The following is a 17,417-nucleotide window of genomic DNA, read 5'->3' as shown; positions in this document are numbered from 1 at the left end:
GATTTAAGTTGTTACAATACATTAAAATTACCACTTTAAATATGATATTTTCACTGCAGCCAACTCTTGCTCATTTTGGCTTTTAAGAGTTTCAGTCAGCATTTAGATGACTGCTAAAACTTAAGGATTCATGCTTGCCATCTAGTGTCTTTAAGATTTAGAAGCAAGCTCTCTATATAGGATCATAGAATCATAATCATTAAGGTTTGGAAAGACCTCCAAGATCATCTGGTTCAGCCCTCCCCCTACCACCAATATCACCACTAAACTGATACCAAGTCAGAAGAACATAAGATTCTTGATGCACTGAAAACTCAATGAAAATAGCTCATGACCAAATCTTTCATCTTATAAAAGTATACTGTAACATTGACTTTAAAAGATATAAAAGTAAGGAAACATAGCATCATTAGAATATTTCTAATACTAATGGTTAGGAGGTGTGCATTAACTGCATAACATGTACTTAAAGCTCACTATTTTATCTTTGTTTAAGGGAAATTCAGCTACTACTCTGGAAACTCCCTTCCATTTCATTCTTTCAACTGACTGAAGATGAAATGCTTGTAATAGTAAAAGAAAATGAAGAATTGTCAGTTTTGTACTCAGTATTATATATGATATGTAATTACAACATAAAAGTTGTCTCTGGCCCTTTAGAGACTAGATACTTTTTTTTCCCACTACAAACTATTTACTACCCCATAGACAATTTGTAACTTTTGATATTGTATAAACTTACTTTAGGATAGAATAAATCTTGTGCTTAAAAATTAATGAGAACAAAATATACTACATCTTGTTATCTGTCGACCTTCTTGCTGAAGCATCTTGTTAATTGAAACATCCCGTTATCTGTTGACCCTCAGTTAGGCTGAAACTTGAGATAACTTCAGCCAACTTGGCATTCTTTAGCAAAAGGTGAAAAGTACATCATGAGGAAGACTTATGGTCTTCCTCCCAAAGACCACTGCCCACATCCCGAAGACCCTTTTTCTTGGGAGGCTTTGTGTAAGCAAGGACTGATAAGCTAATTAGCGTATGAAGCGAGAGTAAGTGGGTTTGGGTAATGAATATGCATAGGCGTTAATAGAATATTCATTGTTTTGCTGTATAAATATGAGATAGTTTGTTACTTCGGGCATGCACGTTAGGTGGAAGGATCCCCCGTGCATCCAGCGCTGACAATAAAGGATACTTCATCACTTAGAAATTTCAGCTTCGATCTTTGAATAACTTTGATGTCATATCTACATTTTAAAAAAAACAAACAAACCAAGCAAACAAAAAAGAACCTTCATTCATTTAGAAGAAACTTTGTTACACATTTTAGTTGCCTTTCAGTGAGTGATGGTCTATTTGCAGCAACACAAAAAAGCAGTATTGTAAAAATCCAGTTAAATGATCTCTTGAGCTTAAACTTCTGAAGCCGGTATAAATAATAATAATTAAAAACAAAACAAAAACAAACAAACAAACAAACAAAAAACACTTGATATATTAAGTTTCAGGGTAAAAACACGTCAGTATAAAAGGGCTGGACTACCAAGTGAGCACTTCAGGTTTTTTCTAGTTTCATTATTATTTCAGTAGTAATTATCAGTGCATTAGTGCACACATCAAACACTGAATTTCTATTCTTTTAGAATTTGAAATAAACTGGAAATAAAAGAACTGATGCATGCACAGAAAGTTAAGAAATGAGAAACGAAATTCTGCTCACTTTTAATAACTGCAAGTAACATAAAAACTCTTCCTGAAAGTCAGCTTCCGATTGTCTCACTGCATTTGAAATGAAAGAGCAAAGTGTGCTGTAAAAATTGTTTATTAATGAATGTTTTGAAAAACTAGATTAGGCATTCCAGTTTTTTTAAGGTGTTGACAATCTGTTTTACATATGCGTAACAACTGCACTGTTTCTTTGCAATAAGTACGTACTTTTCAAAGGTAATAATGCAGAAAAGTATAGAACACTAAACTATCACACAGAGTCTGTAAGTTTCCTTCTTTCTTCGAATTGCTTGTCTACTACAAGTGAAAGAGCCTGAAGAAATGTTTTCATTGTAACACTGGGGGACTGGAAAACAAACAAACAAAAAAAAAAAACAACAAAAAACATTCTGTTAGACCCACCACAGCAATAGACATGCATAAAAATTTACATACAAAGCACAGCATTTGAAAGGGAACTATTTGACTTCCATGGTACAAAATGCTCAAAATTTAAAAAAATAAAAACCTGAAGTTTTGTTTTAAACCAGCTAGCATTCTACAGTCAAAGTCAAGCTATGCAAAGTCCTGAGTCAATCAATATTACTGTGGATTTACCTCTAATGTTTGAACAAATATGCATTATTTATGAAGACAAGGTTTTATTTTAGCAACAAAGCCTCAGAGAAGAAATATCAGTGTTCTATCACAACATATCAGTTGTGAAATCAGTCTTCTTTGATCTCCTTTTAAATTATGGGCTGCACAGACTGTTTCATTCTAGAACTTGGTAGAAATAGTGTCCTTTAGATTAGCAAAATGTTTTAGGACCAATCTTTCACTTCACACTAGTGTCCAAATGTCTTCCCACCTGCCTCCAAATCAAACCCAAAACAAGATATACAGAGTAGAATAGACTTACTTGAATATAAAGTGCATGTGCTAGGAAAGGAAGTTTTCTCAGGACACGGCCACTAAGACCTTCACTTCTTCTGTAATAAAACAAACACAAGCACTGCTTAAATGCTACATATCTACTCTTAAAAGATGAAATTTCCTTTATTTGTGCTTGCCCCATAAGTTCCTCTAAATTAACTCAAATCAAAATACCTAGTAATAAGGAGCTCAGTTGCAGGTTTTTTAGCAGAAGCTGGACATGAACAGACAAATGTGTGGGAGGCCACATGGTACAAAGAAGCAAACAAGGATAGAGAAATATCCTTTATTTGCCTGCCTAAAGCTTACATCACAGTGATAGGAAAAGCATGATGTATCTCATGAATATGGGGGGGAATATCTACACTGAAAGCGTATAGTATAGATATAACCTTCCATACACACTCGGAAGGACTTGATAAATTTATTTTAAAGGTTGGACCTCACTGCTAATGCAGTCCATTGATTCCCACAATTTACATACACATTCTACTTCACCTACTTGATATAAGACTCAGTCTCTCTCCTCCTAGCACCCCTCTGTGTATGTAGAACCCAGTTTAAGTAGAAATTACACATACTTCAGGAATGGAAAGGGGAAGAACAAAAACAAATTTTGTCTTGAATGTTATTTTACTTGGTCCATAGAGACCAGCACTTTGGAAAAAAATATTGCTCAATATTGTGAATATAGTTTTATTGTTTCAAGAATTGCTATGCTGCAGAGAAAACATTTCCTTTACTAGCATACTCAGATAACTGTAACACTCTCTGCTTACACTTCATTCCCTTTTTTTTCTGACCACTTAAATCTTGCTGCCTACTGGATTGCGAGGTATTCCAAGACACTTTCTTGGCAGGAAATAAGGCCAAGGCTATTTCCAATAAACTGCATTACAAATCACAATATCCACCAAAACCTCAGGAATCTCATTAATTCAGGCAGCAATTTAAAGAACTTTAAAGAGTAGAGCAGAAACCAGAAGCAGCACTAAGTCAAGCCAGGTTTGAGGCCAAAAAATGTTTGCCAATCCTGATTGCTTCCACTTATTGTCTGCTGGAAGTTTTTTTCTAACCCCAACAATATTAATAAATAAATAAATAAAACACAACTGAGATGTTTCAGAAATCTAGCTATTATCTAATTCAATTATTTTGAGATATAATTCCACAACTCCTTTATATATATATCAAGCAGAATTTCAAAAAATATTACCTTGAGATTTCTTTTAGTAGAAGGCTTAACCTTGACACATTATTTTCTACGAAGCCAATCATCTCTAACTCTCTGAGCGTCAAGAGCTGCTGTCTAGGGTATATTATTTGACACTAGAAAACAAAATTACACACTGTTGTTTTTTTATTTATTTTTTTTTTTTACTTAAAAATACATTCATAATTAAATTCTACAATAAGAGTGGTAATACAGAGAAGGAATCATTTTTTTGTGGTTTTGTTATTTAGGAAGGTTGATGCATATATTAACTTTATTAAAATATGATGTTTTACAGTTCTGCTTTCAAAATATTACCTTCATCAGCTCTTCCAAGCAAGAAAGATATATTCTGAATATTGCTGCAGTGGATGGAGGGCCAATATATTGCTTTATGTCAGCCCTGTCTACAAAGGCCATGTCAATTTTCTCCGTAATATTTGAAGTAGTCAGGATAACTACATTGGGATACCTTCAAGATAAAAGCAGATTTTTAGGTTACATGCTCAATAATTATCTCCTCTTGGCACTGGCAAATTGATGCCATCCTTCTTACAACTCAAGCCATCTCATGCAATAAGCAGTCACATCACTTTTGTCAGCTAGCAATTACATTAAATGATACAATGGTCTCAAGTCAGTCACTAATCTATTTCAATGCATTGTCTCTTTCTTTCAGCTATTTCTCAAGCATCCATAGTTTTTAACCTTGCTTTAGAAGTGATATAACTATTAGTGATAGAACTATTTATTATGAAGAGAGTCTACCAGTATAGTTTCTGCCATGAATAGGTTTACAAAACAAAGGCTTGTAAATTTGAATCTCTTATCTATATGTTCTTGATTTCAATTCAGTAGAAAGTATTTAGTTTAACGGCTAACGTGATACATTCTACTGTGTATGACGTTAGAATGAGCTTCAACTCACTCTAACAAATACCGAAACAAAAATTTTAATCACAGCTATATTTAGATGAAGCCTGTGAACTGTATGGCTGAATAAGCCACTTGCTTTTAATTAGCAGAAAGACAGGGCAAAAAATACCAGGGCACCTTTCTTTCTGCAAACAGAGCCAAGTATGCCCACGAAGTAAAGGAAGTGGCAGGAAAAAAACAAGAGATGTGCTGCACTAAATCCAGCACATGAAGTGGACCAAGTACTGTTAGTGATTGATTCTAAGCCAAATGCTGTACACATCTGCTTGAGACTAACATCTAGGAGCTGTTACTGATGAATGCATTCTTCATTGATCTTATTCTTATCCCTCCGAAGCAGTTACTATGACCATCTGTGCTATATCTCTCCCCAGCTTTAATGGAATTATATTATCCGCAGATTATCAAATCCACATTTGTTCACCTATTCACATGCAAAATATTCTAGTGGATTACTCTAATTTCTTTTCATAATTAGCACCATTAACAAATTGTTTCATTAACCAATTAGGATTAGTATTCTAACTGGAAATTAAGATTTAGCAGGAATCATGAAGTTGTCAGTTACCTTTCGCTGTTGTAATAACATAAATTTACCTTTTAATCTGATCTATTTGTGTCAGTACAGCATTCACCACACGAATAGCATCTGAAGGCTCTGTGCCTGCCTTGAAGGCACTGCGAGCTGCTGTGAGGCTTTCCACCTACAAAACCAAAACAAACAAAAAAAGCACCCATACAAAACATTGCATATCTGGAATGCTGGCAGCAAGCAAATAATACAATACATCTCCAGGTTCTTGAGAATAGTATCTGAAATTTTGCCTTCAAAATCTTTTGTTAAGTAGGAATTTAGGGAAAGAGAGAAAAGAATGTCAAGGAAGCAAAATGTAATAAGTGAAATCCCTGTTCAGATAGCAAGGTCTGTTTCAGTAAATTAAGTAAATGAAAAATTAGTTTTCAGCAATTTAATTTCTGGGAAATAAAAAGAACAAAACAAATAAATCAAATTTAAAACAAGCTTCCCCATAGGAACTCCAACACAAAAAAGCTAATAAAGTACACATAAGCAATTTAATACATAAGTACAAGACCGTTCAGAGAAATGAGACAATTAACTGAAATCAAATGAATTCTTTTTAGAACTTCACAACTCTAGAAAGAGCACCGTTAATACAAATCCAGGCTATTTAGAAGCTTAAAACAATATTCAATTTATAAAGACACAGCAGCAAGATAAATGGCACCAAAAAAGGTTTTGCTTAATTTTCAACTGGAATTTGTCTGTTAAATCACATCGTGTCCTTCCCAAATCTCTCAAATCCGCCAGTTTAGATTAAAATTTACTCCTCTGCACAAAATTATGTAACTTATTTGAAAAAAAAAAAAAAGCCTAAATATGATTTTATTACACTTCGAGAATTATCACACTTTCCTACCCATAATTTACTTTCTGCTAAGTTTTAATGTATGTCAATACTATTAGAATTATACCTCATCGATTAGTACAAATACAAGAGCATCTTTGTCATCAATTAACTCTTGAATCTTCTGGAACATCTTGGTTACGAGCTTGCCACTCTAGAAAGAGACCATATACATATGTTTAACTAATCCCATACCACATCACTTTCCAAGTCTTTCCAAATTTAAGAATGGAAAACTCTGTAGGCTTTTTATTATTGTTCTTCTAAGTAAGGCACTATCATAGCTTCTATTTAAGTGTTTTCAAACACATTAAGTATCCTGAATAACTTCTGGTGCAAAAACCTATTTTACGAACCAAGCTCAACAGATTACAGTGTAGCTTATAATAAAACAGAGTCCACTTAATAAGCTAAATCAATACCTACCTCAGAAAACCATTTAGAGAAAAGGCTATGGCTGTTTATCTCAATTAACTGTCCATACTTATACCTAAATTAGGAAGGCAAAAAGAAGCGTCAATTCTGTTGCATTGTAAATAAAAGTCAGTGATATCAGTAACTTCCGTAAGTCTCACTCTCTCCATTTCAAGCCTGGAATTTTGTGAATTAGTAGTTTAAATTACTTAGTTCTAAAAACATAACACCCGTTTTGTTTTTAATTATAACTTCCAGAAACATGTCGCACTAGAATTTTTCACATTAAACTGCTATCAGGATTCCTTCATTAGAAGGGTTTTGGTTGCTATTCCCATATAGTTTAGGAAACCGTTTCCATGTTACTGGCATCATTCTTGGAAGATTTTGTTTAGTATAGCAAGTAAGAGCATGTATAAAAGCATGAAGCTTATTTACCATGTGAAGCATTTTTATTTAGCTATTCGTTGCAAAGAAGCTTACGGTTAACTCCTCTACTTGTCTGATATATAGACTGACTTCTGCTGACTGTGGCATTCAGACAGTTCAAGTATAAAACAAACTGGCACCAAAATCACTACCTATTAAAATCAAGTTTTATTAATCGTGAAGATTCAAATAGCAGGCATAATAACCTGTGATCCTTTATTCTTCACAAATGTACAATACTAGCATGAATAAATGATGATACTGCCACTTGAATTTGTTTTTTCTAACTTGGCTCAAATAATTAGACATTTTAAAAGGATTTATAACACCATAGCTAGTCTTTTTTTTTTATATCAGATTAATTTTATTGCCAAGCTAGAGCTACGAACCTTAGCACTTGGCACCAGTTACTTGAAATCAAGTATTAAGCATCTTTGGGCTATTAAAAAATAACATTTAAAAACAATAAATTAAAGTGAAGAATTTCCAAAAAGATCACCTGTACGACAACCGTATTGTCAGCTTCTGAGCCAATGCTTTACAGAGAGAGGTCTTGCCAGTTCCAGGAGGGCCTGAATTCAAATAAAATTCATACAATATATTACACAGAATCTGCAACAGATTATTAATGACACCTAACATCTTTTTAATTACTGTATTTCATTACAACACTAATTGCAGCATTACAGGAGACAGGATTGGGAACATAAGGGTCTTTTGAGAACTTTGCTTACTCACTACAATTTTAGAGCTGTGCTCTGTTGTCAGCTTTTAATTTTTATGTTGTAAATTATGATTATGTATAACATGCTATGTATATGATACGTATAACAGCTTGTACACAGACACCATAGAATTAAAATAATCAAATTCTACAAGAGAAAAGTGTTTCACCCTAGCAAGGCTTATGCTTGTTAACATTCTCAAAAAATCTGTGCTTTGCTTAAACTTCCTAAAACATACCCTTCTAACATGCAAAAACAGAAATCCACTATGCCCAGTTTGATCAGCTGTTCACTTTACCAGAATCTACATACTGGGGTAGCCCAGAGCATCTTAGGAAGTGTGCTACAGGACAAACCTTTTGAATATAGCTTGAGGCCCTATAGAAGAGCCATACAGATTTCTCCAAGCAGACAAACATATTTAAACAGAACATGAATGTATGGAGATTGATTTGTGGATGCTAAACAAATGGATGACAGCAACCAGTTGACAGTATTTCCATTCAAAGCCAGTAACACCATTGTATCATAAATGTTGTATTTTGCACTACAAGAATTTTAGGTTTCCCAGTATTAACTTCTTTGTGATCACAATAAAGAGCCCATTACCAACATTAAATGTATCTATAATAGATATATTGTCAACAGTCTAAAATAAATAGCTTTCCAAACAAAGACATCCTGCATCTTCTAAACTAATAAATAACCAAGGAAGAAAATATTGATTTTAAATAGTTCATTGAACTAGATGTGTTAAATATTATAACTTAAGTAGAATCACAACAAATACACTCATAAACAAATACACTCGTAACAAACATTTCCACTATGACCTTTAGTTTTTTGAATACCAGTCTGGATGACAAAATTGCAATTAATCAATAACATGCTGCAATATGCAACAAAATGAATTCAGCTGATGTCCATCTCATTTATGGTATCACTTCCACAGTAAAGTAGGAGTGATTGAACACTACAACTTAAGTGAAATAGTGCTAATGAAATAAGTGAAGGTACTGCCTTTATACTGGACAATATAATATACTGTTAATAACAGAACACTTGGATCAATTTTGCAGTTTCCTCAAAAGTATTTGTAATAAAGCCATAATTAATGAATTTTAATATTGCGGAAGAACTGTAACTACACTGGTTCCTAATGTGCTCAGTAGCTACAACATTTTTTGCACTTTATACAAAAGCAGTAGTATCACTTAAAAATGAAAATTAAAAACATGAACTATAAAATTTATAATGTGTCAACAAAGTTCCTGCAAAACCTAGTAGATGTGAATACTAATTTGATTATGACATCACTTTTCTTCTAAATTTGTACTGCATTATAATGCATCTAAAAGCACAGCTGCTATAACACAAGAACATGTATATAATTTTGCTAAACATAAGAACTGCTATACAAGTTCTTCAGAAGGAAAATATAAACAGATGGCCAATGAATCAACTTGTTTTAAGACAGATAATTCTTACCATGCAGCAAAACAACTCTGTTCCATGATATCAGGTTGCTGTCAACATTTCTGTCAGAAAATAGTAATGTTGTTGTCACATAATCAAGTAACTAATTGAAGACCAGGGTTGGGGGGGAAAAAAGACACAAATTAGAGATGGGTCAGCAAATACAATTACAAATGGACAGTCTCCTAGTTATCTCTATCATGTACTCAAACAGAAACAAAAACAAAACAAAAACCAAACAACAAAAAATTCATTGAGTTTAAATCTCTCAGACCAAGTCCCAGTTTCCTTCTGCGAAGGTTGGAAATTCATTTCCTCCTTGCCCTTGGGAAAAAGAATAGCATTTACTGAGCACAAATGGAGTCTAGAGATTTTACATGAATAAATTAAATGCTTTTATAGAAGTTAAATTATTTTCATTTTCTACTCTCCCACTTCGAGTGTGTACTTAATTCACGAGCTGCCCAAGCACAGAGGGTAAGAGAATCAGACTCTGGTTTCTGTTTAACTTTTATTACAGGTACACATCTGTTTAGTGTGCTGTAGTCTACCCATCAAACAAAGCATTTGCTGTCAAATTTAGTTGCTTTCTATTGAAGCATTTGTATCAGCTACTGTAAGTAATGTGTAGATTGGTTTGTAGGTTCCAAAAAAGCAAAGTTGCATGTACCTTCCTTGAATGCTTATTTCTAAATACAAAATTACTTCATTATCTAGAGTAAGCCAGTAGAGAACTCTTTCCATTAAATGAATATGAACCTGAGGTGTGAATGAATACTGATTATTACCTCTAACACCTGATATCATTTTGTTTTGTATTATCATTACCTGTATTGTGCTCCATTTAACATAAATAAGACAATAAATAGTATTCCTGAAATAACCCATGCCACAGAATGGAACAATTAAGGAGCAGAAACAAAACAAAACAACAACAAAAAAACACCCTGAACTTCACTCAGCATATTTGCCAATAGCATCAATCTGTCAATGTAATATTTTAAAACTTAACAGGAATCATTTCAGTCTGCAAAGTCCAACCATAACCAGCCAGTTCCACAGTTTAAGTGACAATTCATCACAGCAACTTCTGTAGAAGTTAACTAGTTCCATTTTTAGTCATTGAAAGCTAGCACTTCTTGTTCTACCAACATACCCTTACAGTCAGTGTTCTACTCAGTTATTTATTACATCAGTAAGTCTAGAGTCTTGTCATTTCTCAGATGATTTGGAAAGCAGTTCCATAAATCAGACAAGCGCTGATATGTTCATTGATGTTTACTTTACAAATGAACAAGCACTAAAATGTTTTGTTACACAGTTTATGATTATAAAGCTTTAAGTGAAAATAGTGTATCTGTGGTGTTATAAACAAGCTAGTAAATTAGTTACATGTGTCCAAAAACTTGACACAGAAGCATTTTTTTTCTTTTAAATAGGCATAATAAACAATTTATGAAATGCTGTCATAAGAGCAACTGAGTCACTTGTGACTTTTACTCACATCACAATTATTTAATTTCAGGTTACAGTTCTACAAATTCTTGGAGTTATCATCACAACCTCTAATGAAAGCACAGAATCTTCAAGCTAGAAAATGACCCCACGGAACAGTTTTGTTTCTTCTGGATCCCTTACCAGCACTCGAATGGGAGTGCACTTGCTCTCGTCAAATCATTCAATGTGCATTTGTATGAACGGTAACACTGCAGATTCACATTACAACTAAACCAATCGGCTCGCTGCTGCCAGAAGCACACAGACCAACTCCCATTTTCCTCCACCTAACTGCACCTGCCAGTTTTGTTGCACTGAACCAATTCCTGGGACAAAAACAGGTGGCAATCAGCCCATCACACAATAAGTTGGACGTTTTGTGTTTGTGTTTCCTCAATTAGTTAACTGCAAGGGTAACAAGAATGCCAATAGAAGGGAAGCACCAATAATATAGCTGAGAGAAACACTATTCCCTTTTAGTGATACCAAGCCACCAAATTTCCTTATCATTAAAAAACTCACACCTGTTATACAACAGATCTCTTAGGACCTTCACAATACAGAACCGATTTCAAAGAATGCTGCATACGTTTTTCTAGGCCTCTTTGGAGTTAATTTTTCCACCAATTTTCTTCTCCCCTTCTAGGAAAGCATACGATTAATCAGTCTTTTGAAAACGTGCAGTATTATAATCAAGTGAATTTCTACTCCCATTACAGAGAACATTCATTACTTTCTTTGAGGCAGGATGCTTAACATGTCTAAAGCAAAAGTGAAATTATTCTAAGAATTTGTACGTAGCTACTAAAACAACACCTCCAGAGGTTAAACTTCTGATTTTAACTGTTTTGTTTTGTTTTAAATAAGCTAACATATCTGAAGAAGTTAATTCTAATTTGTGGAATGGCCTTCACTGAAGCTTTTAACATGGAAACTGAGAATTTTTTTTTTTGCAAAGCAGACTTCACAGTCATACCTACTCATACACCTCTTGAGATATGATATTTAGTCTCAAAACATCAGTTCCATCTTCCTTTGTTAAGGATACATCAGAAAAGCACGGAAGTACCAAAAATTACACAGAAATTTTTGACAACAATGTAAAGCTTTGCAAAATGGCTAACACTACACTACCCTTCATAATGTAGAACTGTAATATGCAGACATAAGAAATCTTTCTCAAGTTTGTTATTTCCAAATAACTTTTCCAAAGGATGTAACAACTTCAAACAGTCTACACTTAAACTCTTATTTCTCCTCAAGCAATTTTAATTGTTATTAATTTTCTACTTACATGTGATTTTACTTCAGTGTCATATATAAGACTTTCCCAAAGGCCATGAAATTCAGCTGTGGAAGCAATACATTACACATCCGTTTAAGGTAAATCAATCCGAGAACTTGTAATCTATCATTGCAGTGCAAAGCAGTTTTCAAATTATTCTCAACTAAAATTAAGGATCAAGAACAGAGCTATGAGAACAACGAAAGTATATGGAAAAAAATATATGTATGATTTTTCTCAAAAAGCAAACTCTACTTTTTAACAGACAACTTTAACTTGTAGTTCCTTGAATACTGTAGTTCCTTGAATAATCATGAGTGGAAATTATTCTTCTTCAACCTTCTATCAGTTTTCTATAAAACCTTGACAAGAAAGAAAAAAATCAGTATTTCATTTTGTCTATTCAAATATTTATTTCCATCCTGAACTGGAGAGGTAGCTGGCTGTATTTTCCCAAGTTAAAGAGCTGCAAAAAGTTGGGCTGGGAGAAGGTTTTACTCCCAAAGTTATACTCAGCTATTTATTTATGTATTTTACATGAGCATGTAAAGGAAGAAAATAAAGAAGCACATAGTTGAATAACGTATAAAAAATTAGTTGTGATTTTGGGGTATTAATCATTTCTAGCAATTAGCTAGAAATTTGTTTTCTTCTTACAGCAGCATTTGTTTTCTTACCTTACAACAGAAGAAAGCAAAAAAAAAAAAAGACTGTGATGAATTATAAACCACAATAATATGAGAATTATGTCAAAGTACCAGACAGAATTCTTCCCAAAGAGAAACGTTCTTAATACTTTGGCTATCTACAACATAAAAGGAGCAAGAAATGTCACAGAATCACTCCTCGAACTCAAGCTTACACTTGTACTTCTCTTTCCGGATACAGAAGGCAACTTGCCCAAGCATTAGGCAGCACTAAAAGGCAGGCCATGCTTTGTTGCAGCGGAAGGCCTTATTCTTCTTTCCAGAAAACACTTCGAGGACTCTAAATCTCTTCAGCTTCTTTGTTCCTATCTAGGGGAAAAGCATACTTCGTACATGTGAAGTAAGCTTCACGTTTCCCTCTCTAGGAAAATTATTTTCTTTAGGGACAGAGAAAAATAATCTGCAAGTTTACTGAAAACACAATAACAGTTGCTGACAGTAGCACCAACAGTATATCTATCAACTACATATCTAAACAAAAACTTGTGATTTTCATTGCAATAGGTTGATAGTATGTAACTTTATGAACAGTTGTATTAAGTTCTCAAAAGAAATTCAAGATAGTATTATTTGTTTAAAAGCTCAGTTTTTTTCCCCAGACTACATGGTTTTCAATACAGGCACATAGAAAGCACACTAAAATTACTTCAAACATCAATTTTCACAGGGGAAAAAAAAAAAAAGAAAAAAAAGAAAAGCAATAGATGAAAGAATCAGACACCTGGAAAGAATCAAGTTCAAAGTCACTTCCATTCCTGTGCCTGTTCTGTTGCGTTTCCAGTAAAGCTTTTGTACAGACATTGAAGTCTGAAAAATTAAGAGCATCACTGTCTTGGAGGCTGGAAGCCTGTAGTGGGCTTTGGAAAGCCAGTATTTAAAATTAGGAGTTTCTTGCAGGTATACAAATGAAAGTTTGGAATGCTGCCCATAGGGTTAAAGATTTGCATGCTTGTGATTTTGACTATATGTTTTCAGGATTTATTTCACAAGATCAGTGACTTCCAACCACAAATATTGCAGAATTGACATTTTGTGGAACCACCTGTAGCTCAGTCAAAACCATAAAAAAAGAAAGGCCATATTTATTGGCTCCACCCACAAAGGAAAAAGTTACTACAGCCGATACACATAATACCTTTAAATGGTAGCCCTATAAACACTTTTAGCCTTTCCAAGATTTTATTTCATTGTAATTTCTCTGGACCTTCCAGAATTATCAGATGGGTGGGTACCTGCAGGTAGCACCCAGTGGTTAGCTGCAACAATATCTTCATTATCTTCTTCCAGGTTTTCAGAGCTTGGCCCTTCTTCATTCAGATGAAAAATGTGAATGGAAAGACTGCTTTTGCTCAAGTCGATAGGCTAGAATAGATATAAAAAGACTTTTAATAAATCATATTACTGTGTTCAGCTGAGTTCATACTGTGTTCACCATAAGGACATGGACTTGTTCAAGACAGTCCAGAGGGTCATAAGGATGATGAGGGCTGGAGCACCTCTGCTATGAAGACAGGCTGAAGATGTTGGGTTTGTTCAGCCTGGAGAAGAGAAGGCTCCAGGGAGACCTTATAATGGCCTTCCAGCCTTCCAGTACCTAAGAGTGTCTTATAGGAAAGCTAGAGAAGGATTCTTTATCAGGGGGTGTAGCGTTAGGACAAGGAATAACAGCTTTAAACTAAGAAGAAATTCTTTACTCAGAGGGTGGTGAGGCACTGAAACAGGTTGCCCAGGGAAGCTGTGGATATTTCAGCCTGGGAAGTATTAAAGGTCAGGCTGGATAGGTCTTTGAGAAGCCTGGTCTAGAAGATGTCCCTGCCCATGGCAGAAGGATTGGAACCAGGTGATCGTTAAGGGCTGCTTACGACCCAAAACATTCTATGATTCCACAATTCTATGATATTTCTCACTTCAAAGTGAATTAGAACATAAATTCACAGTACTCAGCTGGCATTCAGCTTTGAAGCCTATTGTTTCTTCCTACTATGGGGTGTAAACCAAAAAACATAGCTACTTTTTCCCATTTATACCTGTTGGTCTAGTAAAAGATATTCTTCCTACAGACCTTGCTTATGGAATATGACCTTGCTTAGACAATCACAAGTCTACCTACTATTTCATATACCTACGAACAAGGCTGTACATTCTTGATTGTAAATACCTGTCTTTCTTTTAGCTTCAGCTCTGTATCCACAATCGACACAGACTGCACATTGCTGTTAAGGAAGCCATCATCAAACTCTGTCCACTTGTAATCACCAAACACGATGTTATGCCTGTTCAACAGTTTTAGGACACTCATTCTGATATCTTCTTTCTTTGCCGTGCTAATAAGAAAGAAACAGCATTATTTATGACACTGACATTTATAAGGCAACTAATATCACAATGCTTTATTTATTAGTTTATTTAATAAACTAAGCCTACACAGAAAACAGCCTCCATTTAAAAACAAACACCCACCACTATAACAGAAACAAATTATCAGATTCAGTTTGTTTGCACAAGCAACGAGCTTGATACCTTTGCATTAAAAGGCACACGCAAGGGAAGAGTATTTGATCTGCTTGCAATCATATCAAGGGACCTGGAATGACAAAACTAAAAGCTTTCGAGAACAGAAATCAGTTACACTGACTGTGTATCATTAGGAATAATAGTGAAACTCATAGCCAAGCTACTAGACTGAGCTTAGTTAGCTTGGAAACTCAGTTATGCTTTCACTTCTAAGGACAACTCTGGGTGCTATATGAAGAACTCCAGTAAAACTAAGGGAAAAGGCATAGCATCTTAAGATTCCAGAAGGATGTTAAGTTTGCAGCTTCAATGCAATATCTTGTCTTTTCAAGCCTGATGATAGTGGATATTGTATACCTTGATCTTTACAAGGCCTTCAACATACTCACCCATAGTATCCTGATAGCCAAATTAGTAAGATAAGGAGAGGATGAATGGATAACAAGGTGGTTGGACTGTCCTGCTCGGAACAATCAGTAGTCCAAGAGAAGCTGCAAGTAAGTATGTGAGGCAGGAAGGGGGCGAGGGAATTAGGACCAACACTGTTTTCACATCTTTGATAACACCCTGGACAACAGGATAGAATGCAGCTGAAACAAGTTTATGGGTGACACCAGAGCAGGAAGGACTATCAATATGCAAGAGATCAAGGCTGCCATTCAGATAGAGACTTCTGCAGGCTGACATAATGGTTTGGCACGAACCTCTTGAAGTTCACCAAAAATATATGTGAAATTCTGCCTCTGTATCTATCACCCAGACAGCAGTACAGAACAGAGGCTAAAGAGATGAAAAGCAGCTTTGCACAAAAGACATGTAGGCACTAGGGGGCAACAAGTTGGTAGTGAGTCAGTGGTAAACACCTGCCACAAAGAAGGCCAACCTTATTTTAAAGGTTGTGCTACCAAGAGTGCAGACTAAATATTAAGGGAAGAGATTCTTTCCTTCTCATCATCTGTCTGTGAGACCGCATCTAGATACAGCGTCTAGTTTTGGGGTCTACTCGTAAAAGAGATATATTCTGGAGCAAGTCCAAATGATGGCCACCAAAACAACTGTAAGACTTTATCACACGATACACAAAGAAAAGCTGAGAGAAACGGGTTTGTTCAACCTCCAGCTATCTCAGCTGTGGGGAAACTCATGATTGTGTAAAGGGAACACAAACCAAGACTCTTGTAGGTGCACAGCACAATGACAAAAGGCAACAGACACAAGCTGCAGCAAGCAAAGTTCTAATCAGACAAGAAAACATTCTTCCCAGCATGAGGGAGGTGGGTCAAACACTGGACCAGATGTCAAGAGAGACTGTGTAACCTCAAAACATGATTAACCAAGTCCCTGTATAATCTGATCTAATTGGCCCTGCCTTTAGCAGTAAGCTGGAAAGACAATTTCAGAGATCCTTTCCAACATAGTTCATTCCATTTCAATGTTTCTTTTACTGTTTTTATGTGCACAGGCTTTTTCCACTACTGATTCAAACTAAAAATTCACTATAGGTTGCCAGAGACTAAAGGGCAAGAGAGACCTGATTGAATTTTGATGAACTTCCACGTGTATTTGAATGTTATCGCACGTGTTTGGGAGCTCTTGTTTCAGATCCCCAGCAGTTTCGTCCATCCTTCTCACTCCTAAGGAAAAGCAACAAGCACAAAAAGCAGACTTTTAGTGACCATTATATGACCAGCGGCACCAGCAGCCCTTCCTCGCACAGGAACACCGTGCCTCAACCACGCATCCCCCAGCACCCACAGTCACCAGCACCTCCCTCCGTCTTTCGGCAGATGCCGGTACCGGCCAGGGGACATAAGACACGTCGCGGGCGCAGGCTCCTGCTCCTCCCTTGGCTAGCGTTACAAGCGGGGAAAGGAAATCACCTCACGTCAGGCGGGACCCCGAAAACGGTGCCCTGCAGGCAGGGAATACGAGGTCGCAAGAGGAGCAAGGGGACTAAGCAGCTTCTCTAGCCTCTCCGTGAGCAGGCCGCTGCGAGGGCTGCGCTTCTGCCACACAAAGAGCAACAGAGCAGCGTACTCAAAGAAGAAGAAAACCCGACACGCCAGGCCACCACTACCGCCTTTTTCCAAAACGGCGGGCTAGCGAGAAGAGCTCCGCCTCCTTCCCCTTGACCGGGATCTTCCTTCG

The 17,417-nt window shown here is 35.7% G+C and overlaps 1 protein-coding gene across 2 annotated transcripts; it reads right to left on the bottom strand.

The window, feature by feature from the left end:
• Positions 1-1,809: 1,809 nt before the first annotated feature.
• Positions 1,810-17,390, bottom strand: TRIP13 (thyroid hormone receptor interactor 13). Of its 2 annotated transcripts, XM_032182720.1 has the most exons (14): positions 17,150-17,390; positions 16,801-16,903; positions 14,914-15,079; positions 13,988-14,117; positions 12,058-12,113; positions 9,279-9,369; positions 7,565-7,637; positions 6,649-6,712; positions 6,290-6,376; positions 5,393-5,499; positions 4,178-4,331; positions 3,863-3,975; positions 2,633-2,702; positions 1,810-2,077 (listed from the first exon to the last, which is right to left on the bottom strand). In XM_032182720.1, exons 2-14 carry the CDS (start codon positions 16,890-16,892, stop codon positions 1,982-1,984), a joined length of 1,299 nt encoding a protein of 432 aa, XP_032038611.1. In that variant the 5' UTR covers positions 16,893-16,903; positions 17,150-17,390; the 3' UTR covers positions 1,810-1,981. The 2 variants fall into 2 exon arrangements, with proteins under 2 accessions (XP_032038611.1, XP_032038612.1); XM_032182721.1 differs by lacking the exons at positions 16,801-16,903; positions 17,150-17,390 and adding an exon at positions 15,276-15,546.
• Positions 17,391-17,417: the final 27 nt, after the last annotated feature.

The sequence above is a fragment of the Aythya fuligula genome, chromosome 2 (assembly GCF_009819795.1).
Source record: "Aythya fuligula isolate bAytFul2 chromosome 2, bAytFul2.pri, whole genome shotgun sequence".
Lineage (NCBI taxonomy): Eukaryota > Metazoa > Chordata > Aves > Anseriformes > Anatidae > Aythya > Aythya fuligula.
The sequence above is the reverse complement of the archived record's forward strand: the minus strand, read 5'-3'. Positions and strand labels throughout refer to the sequence as shown.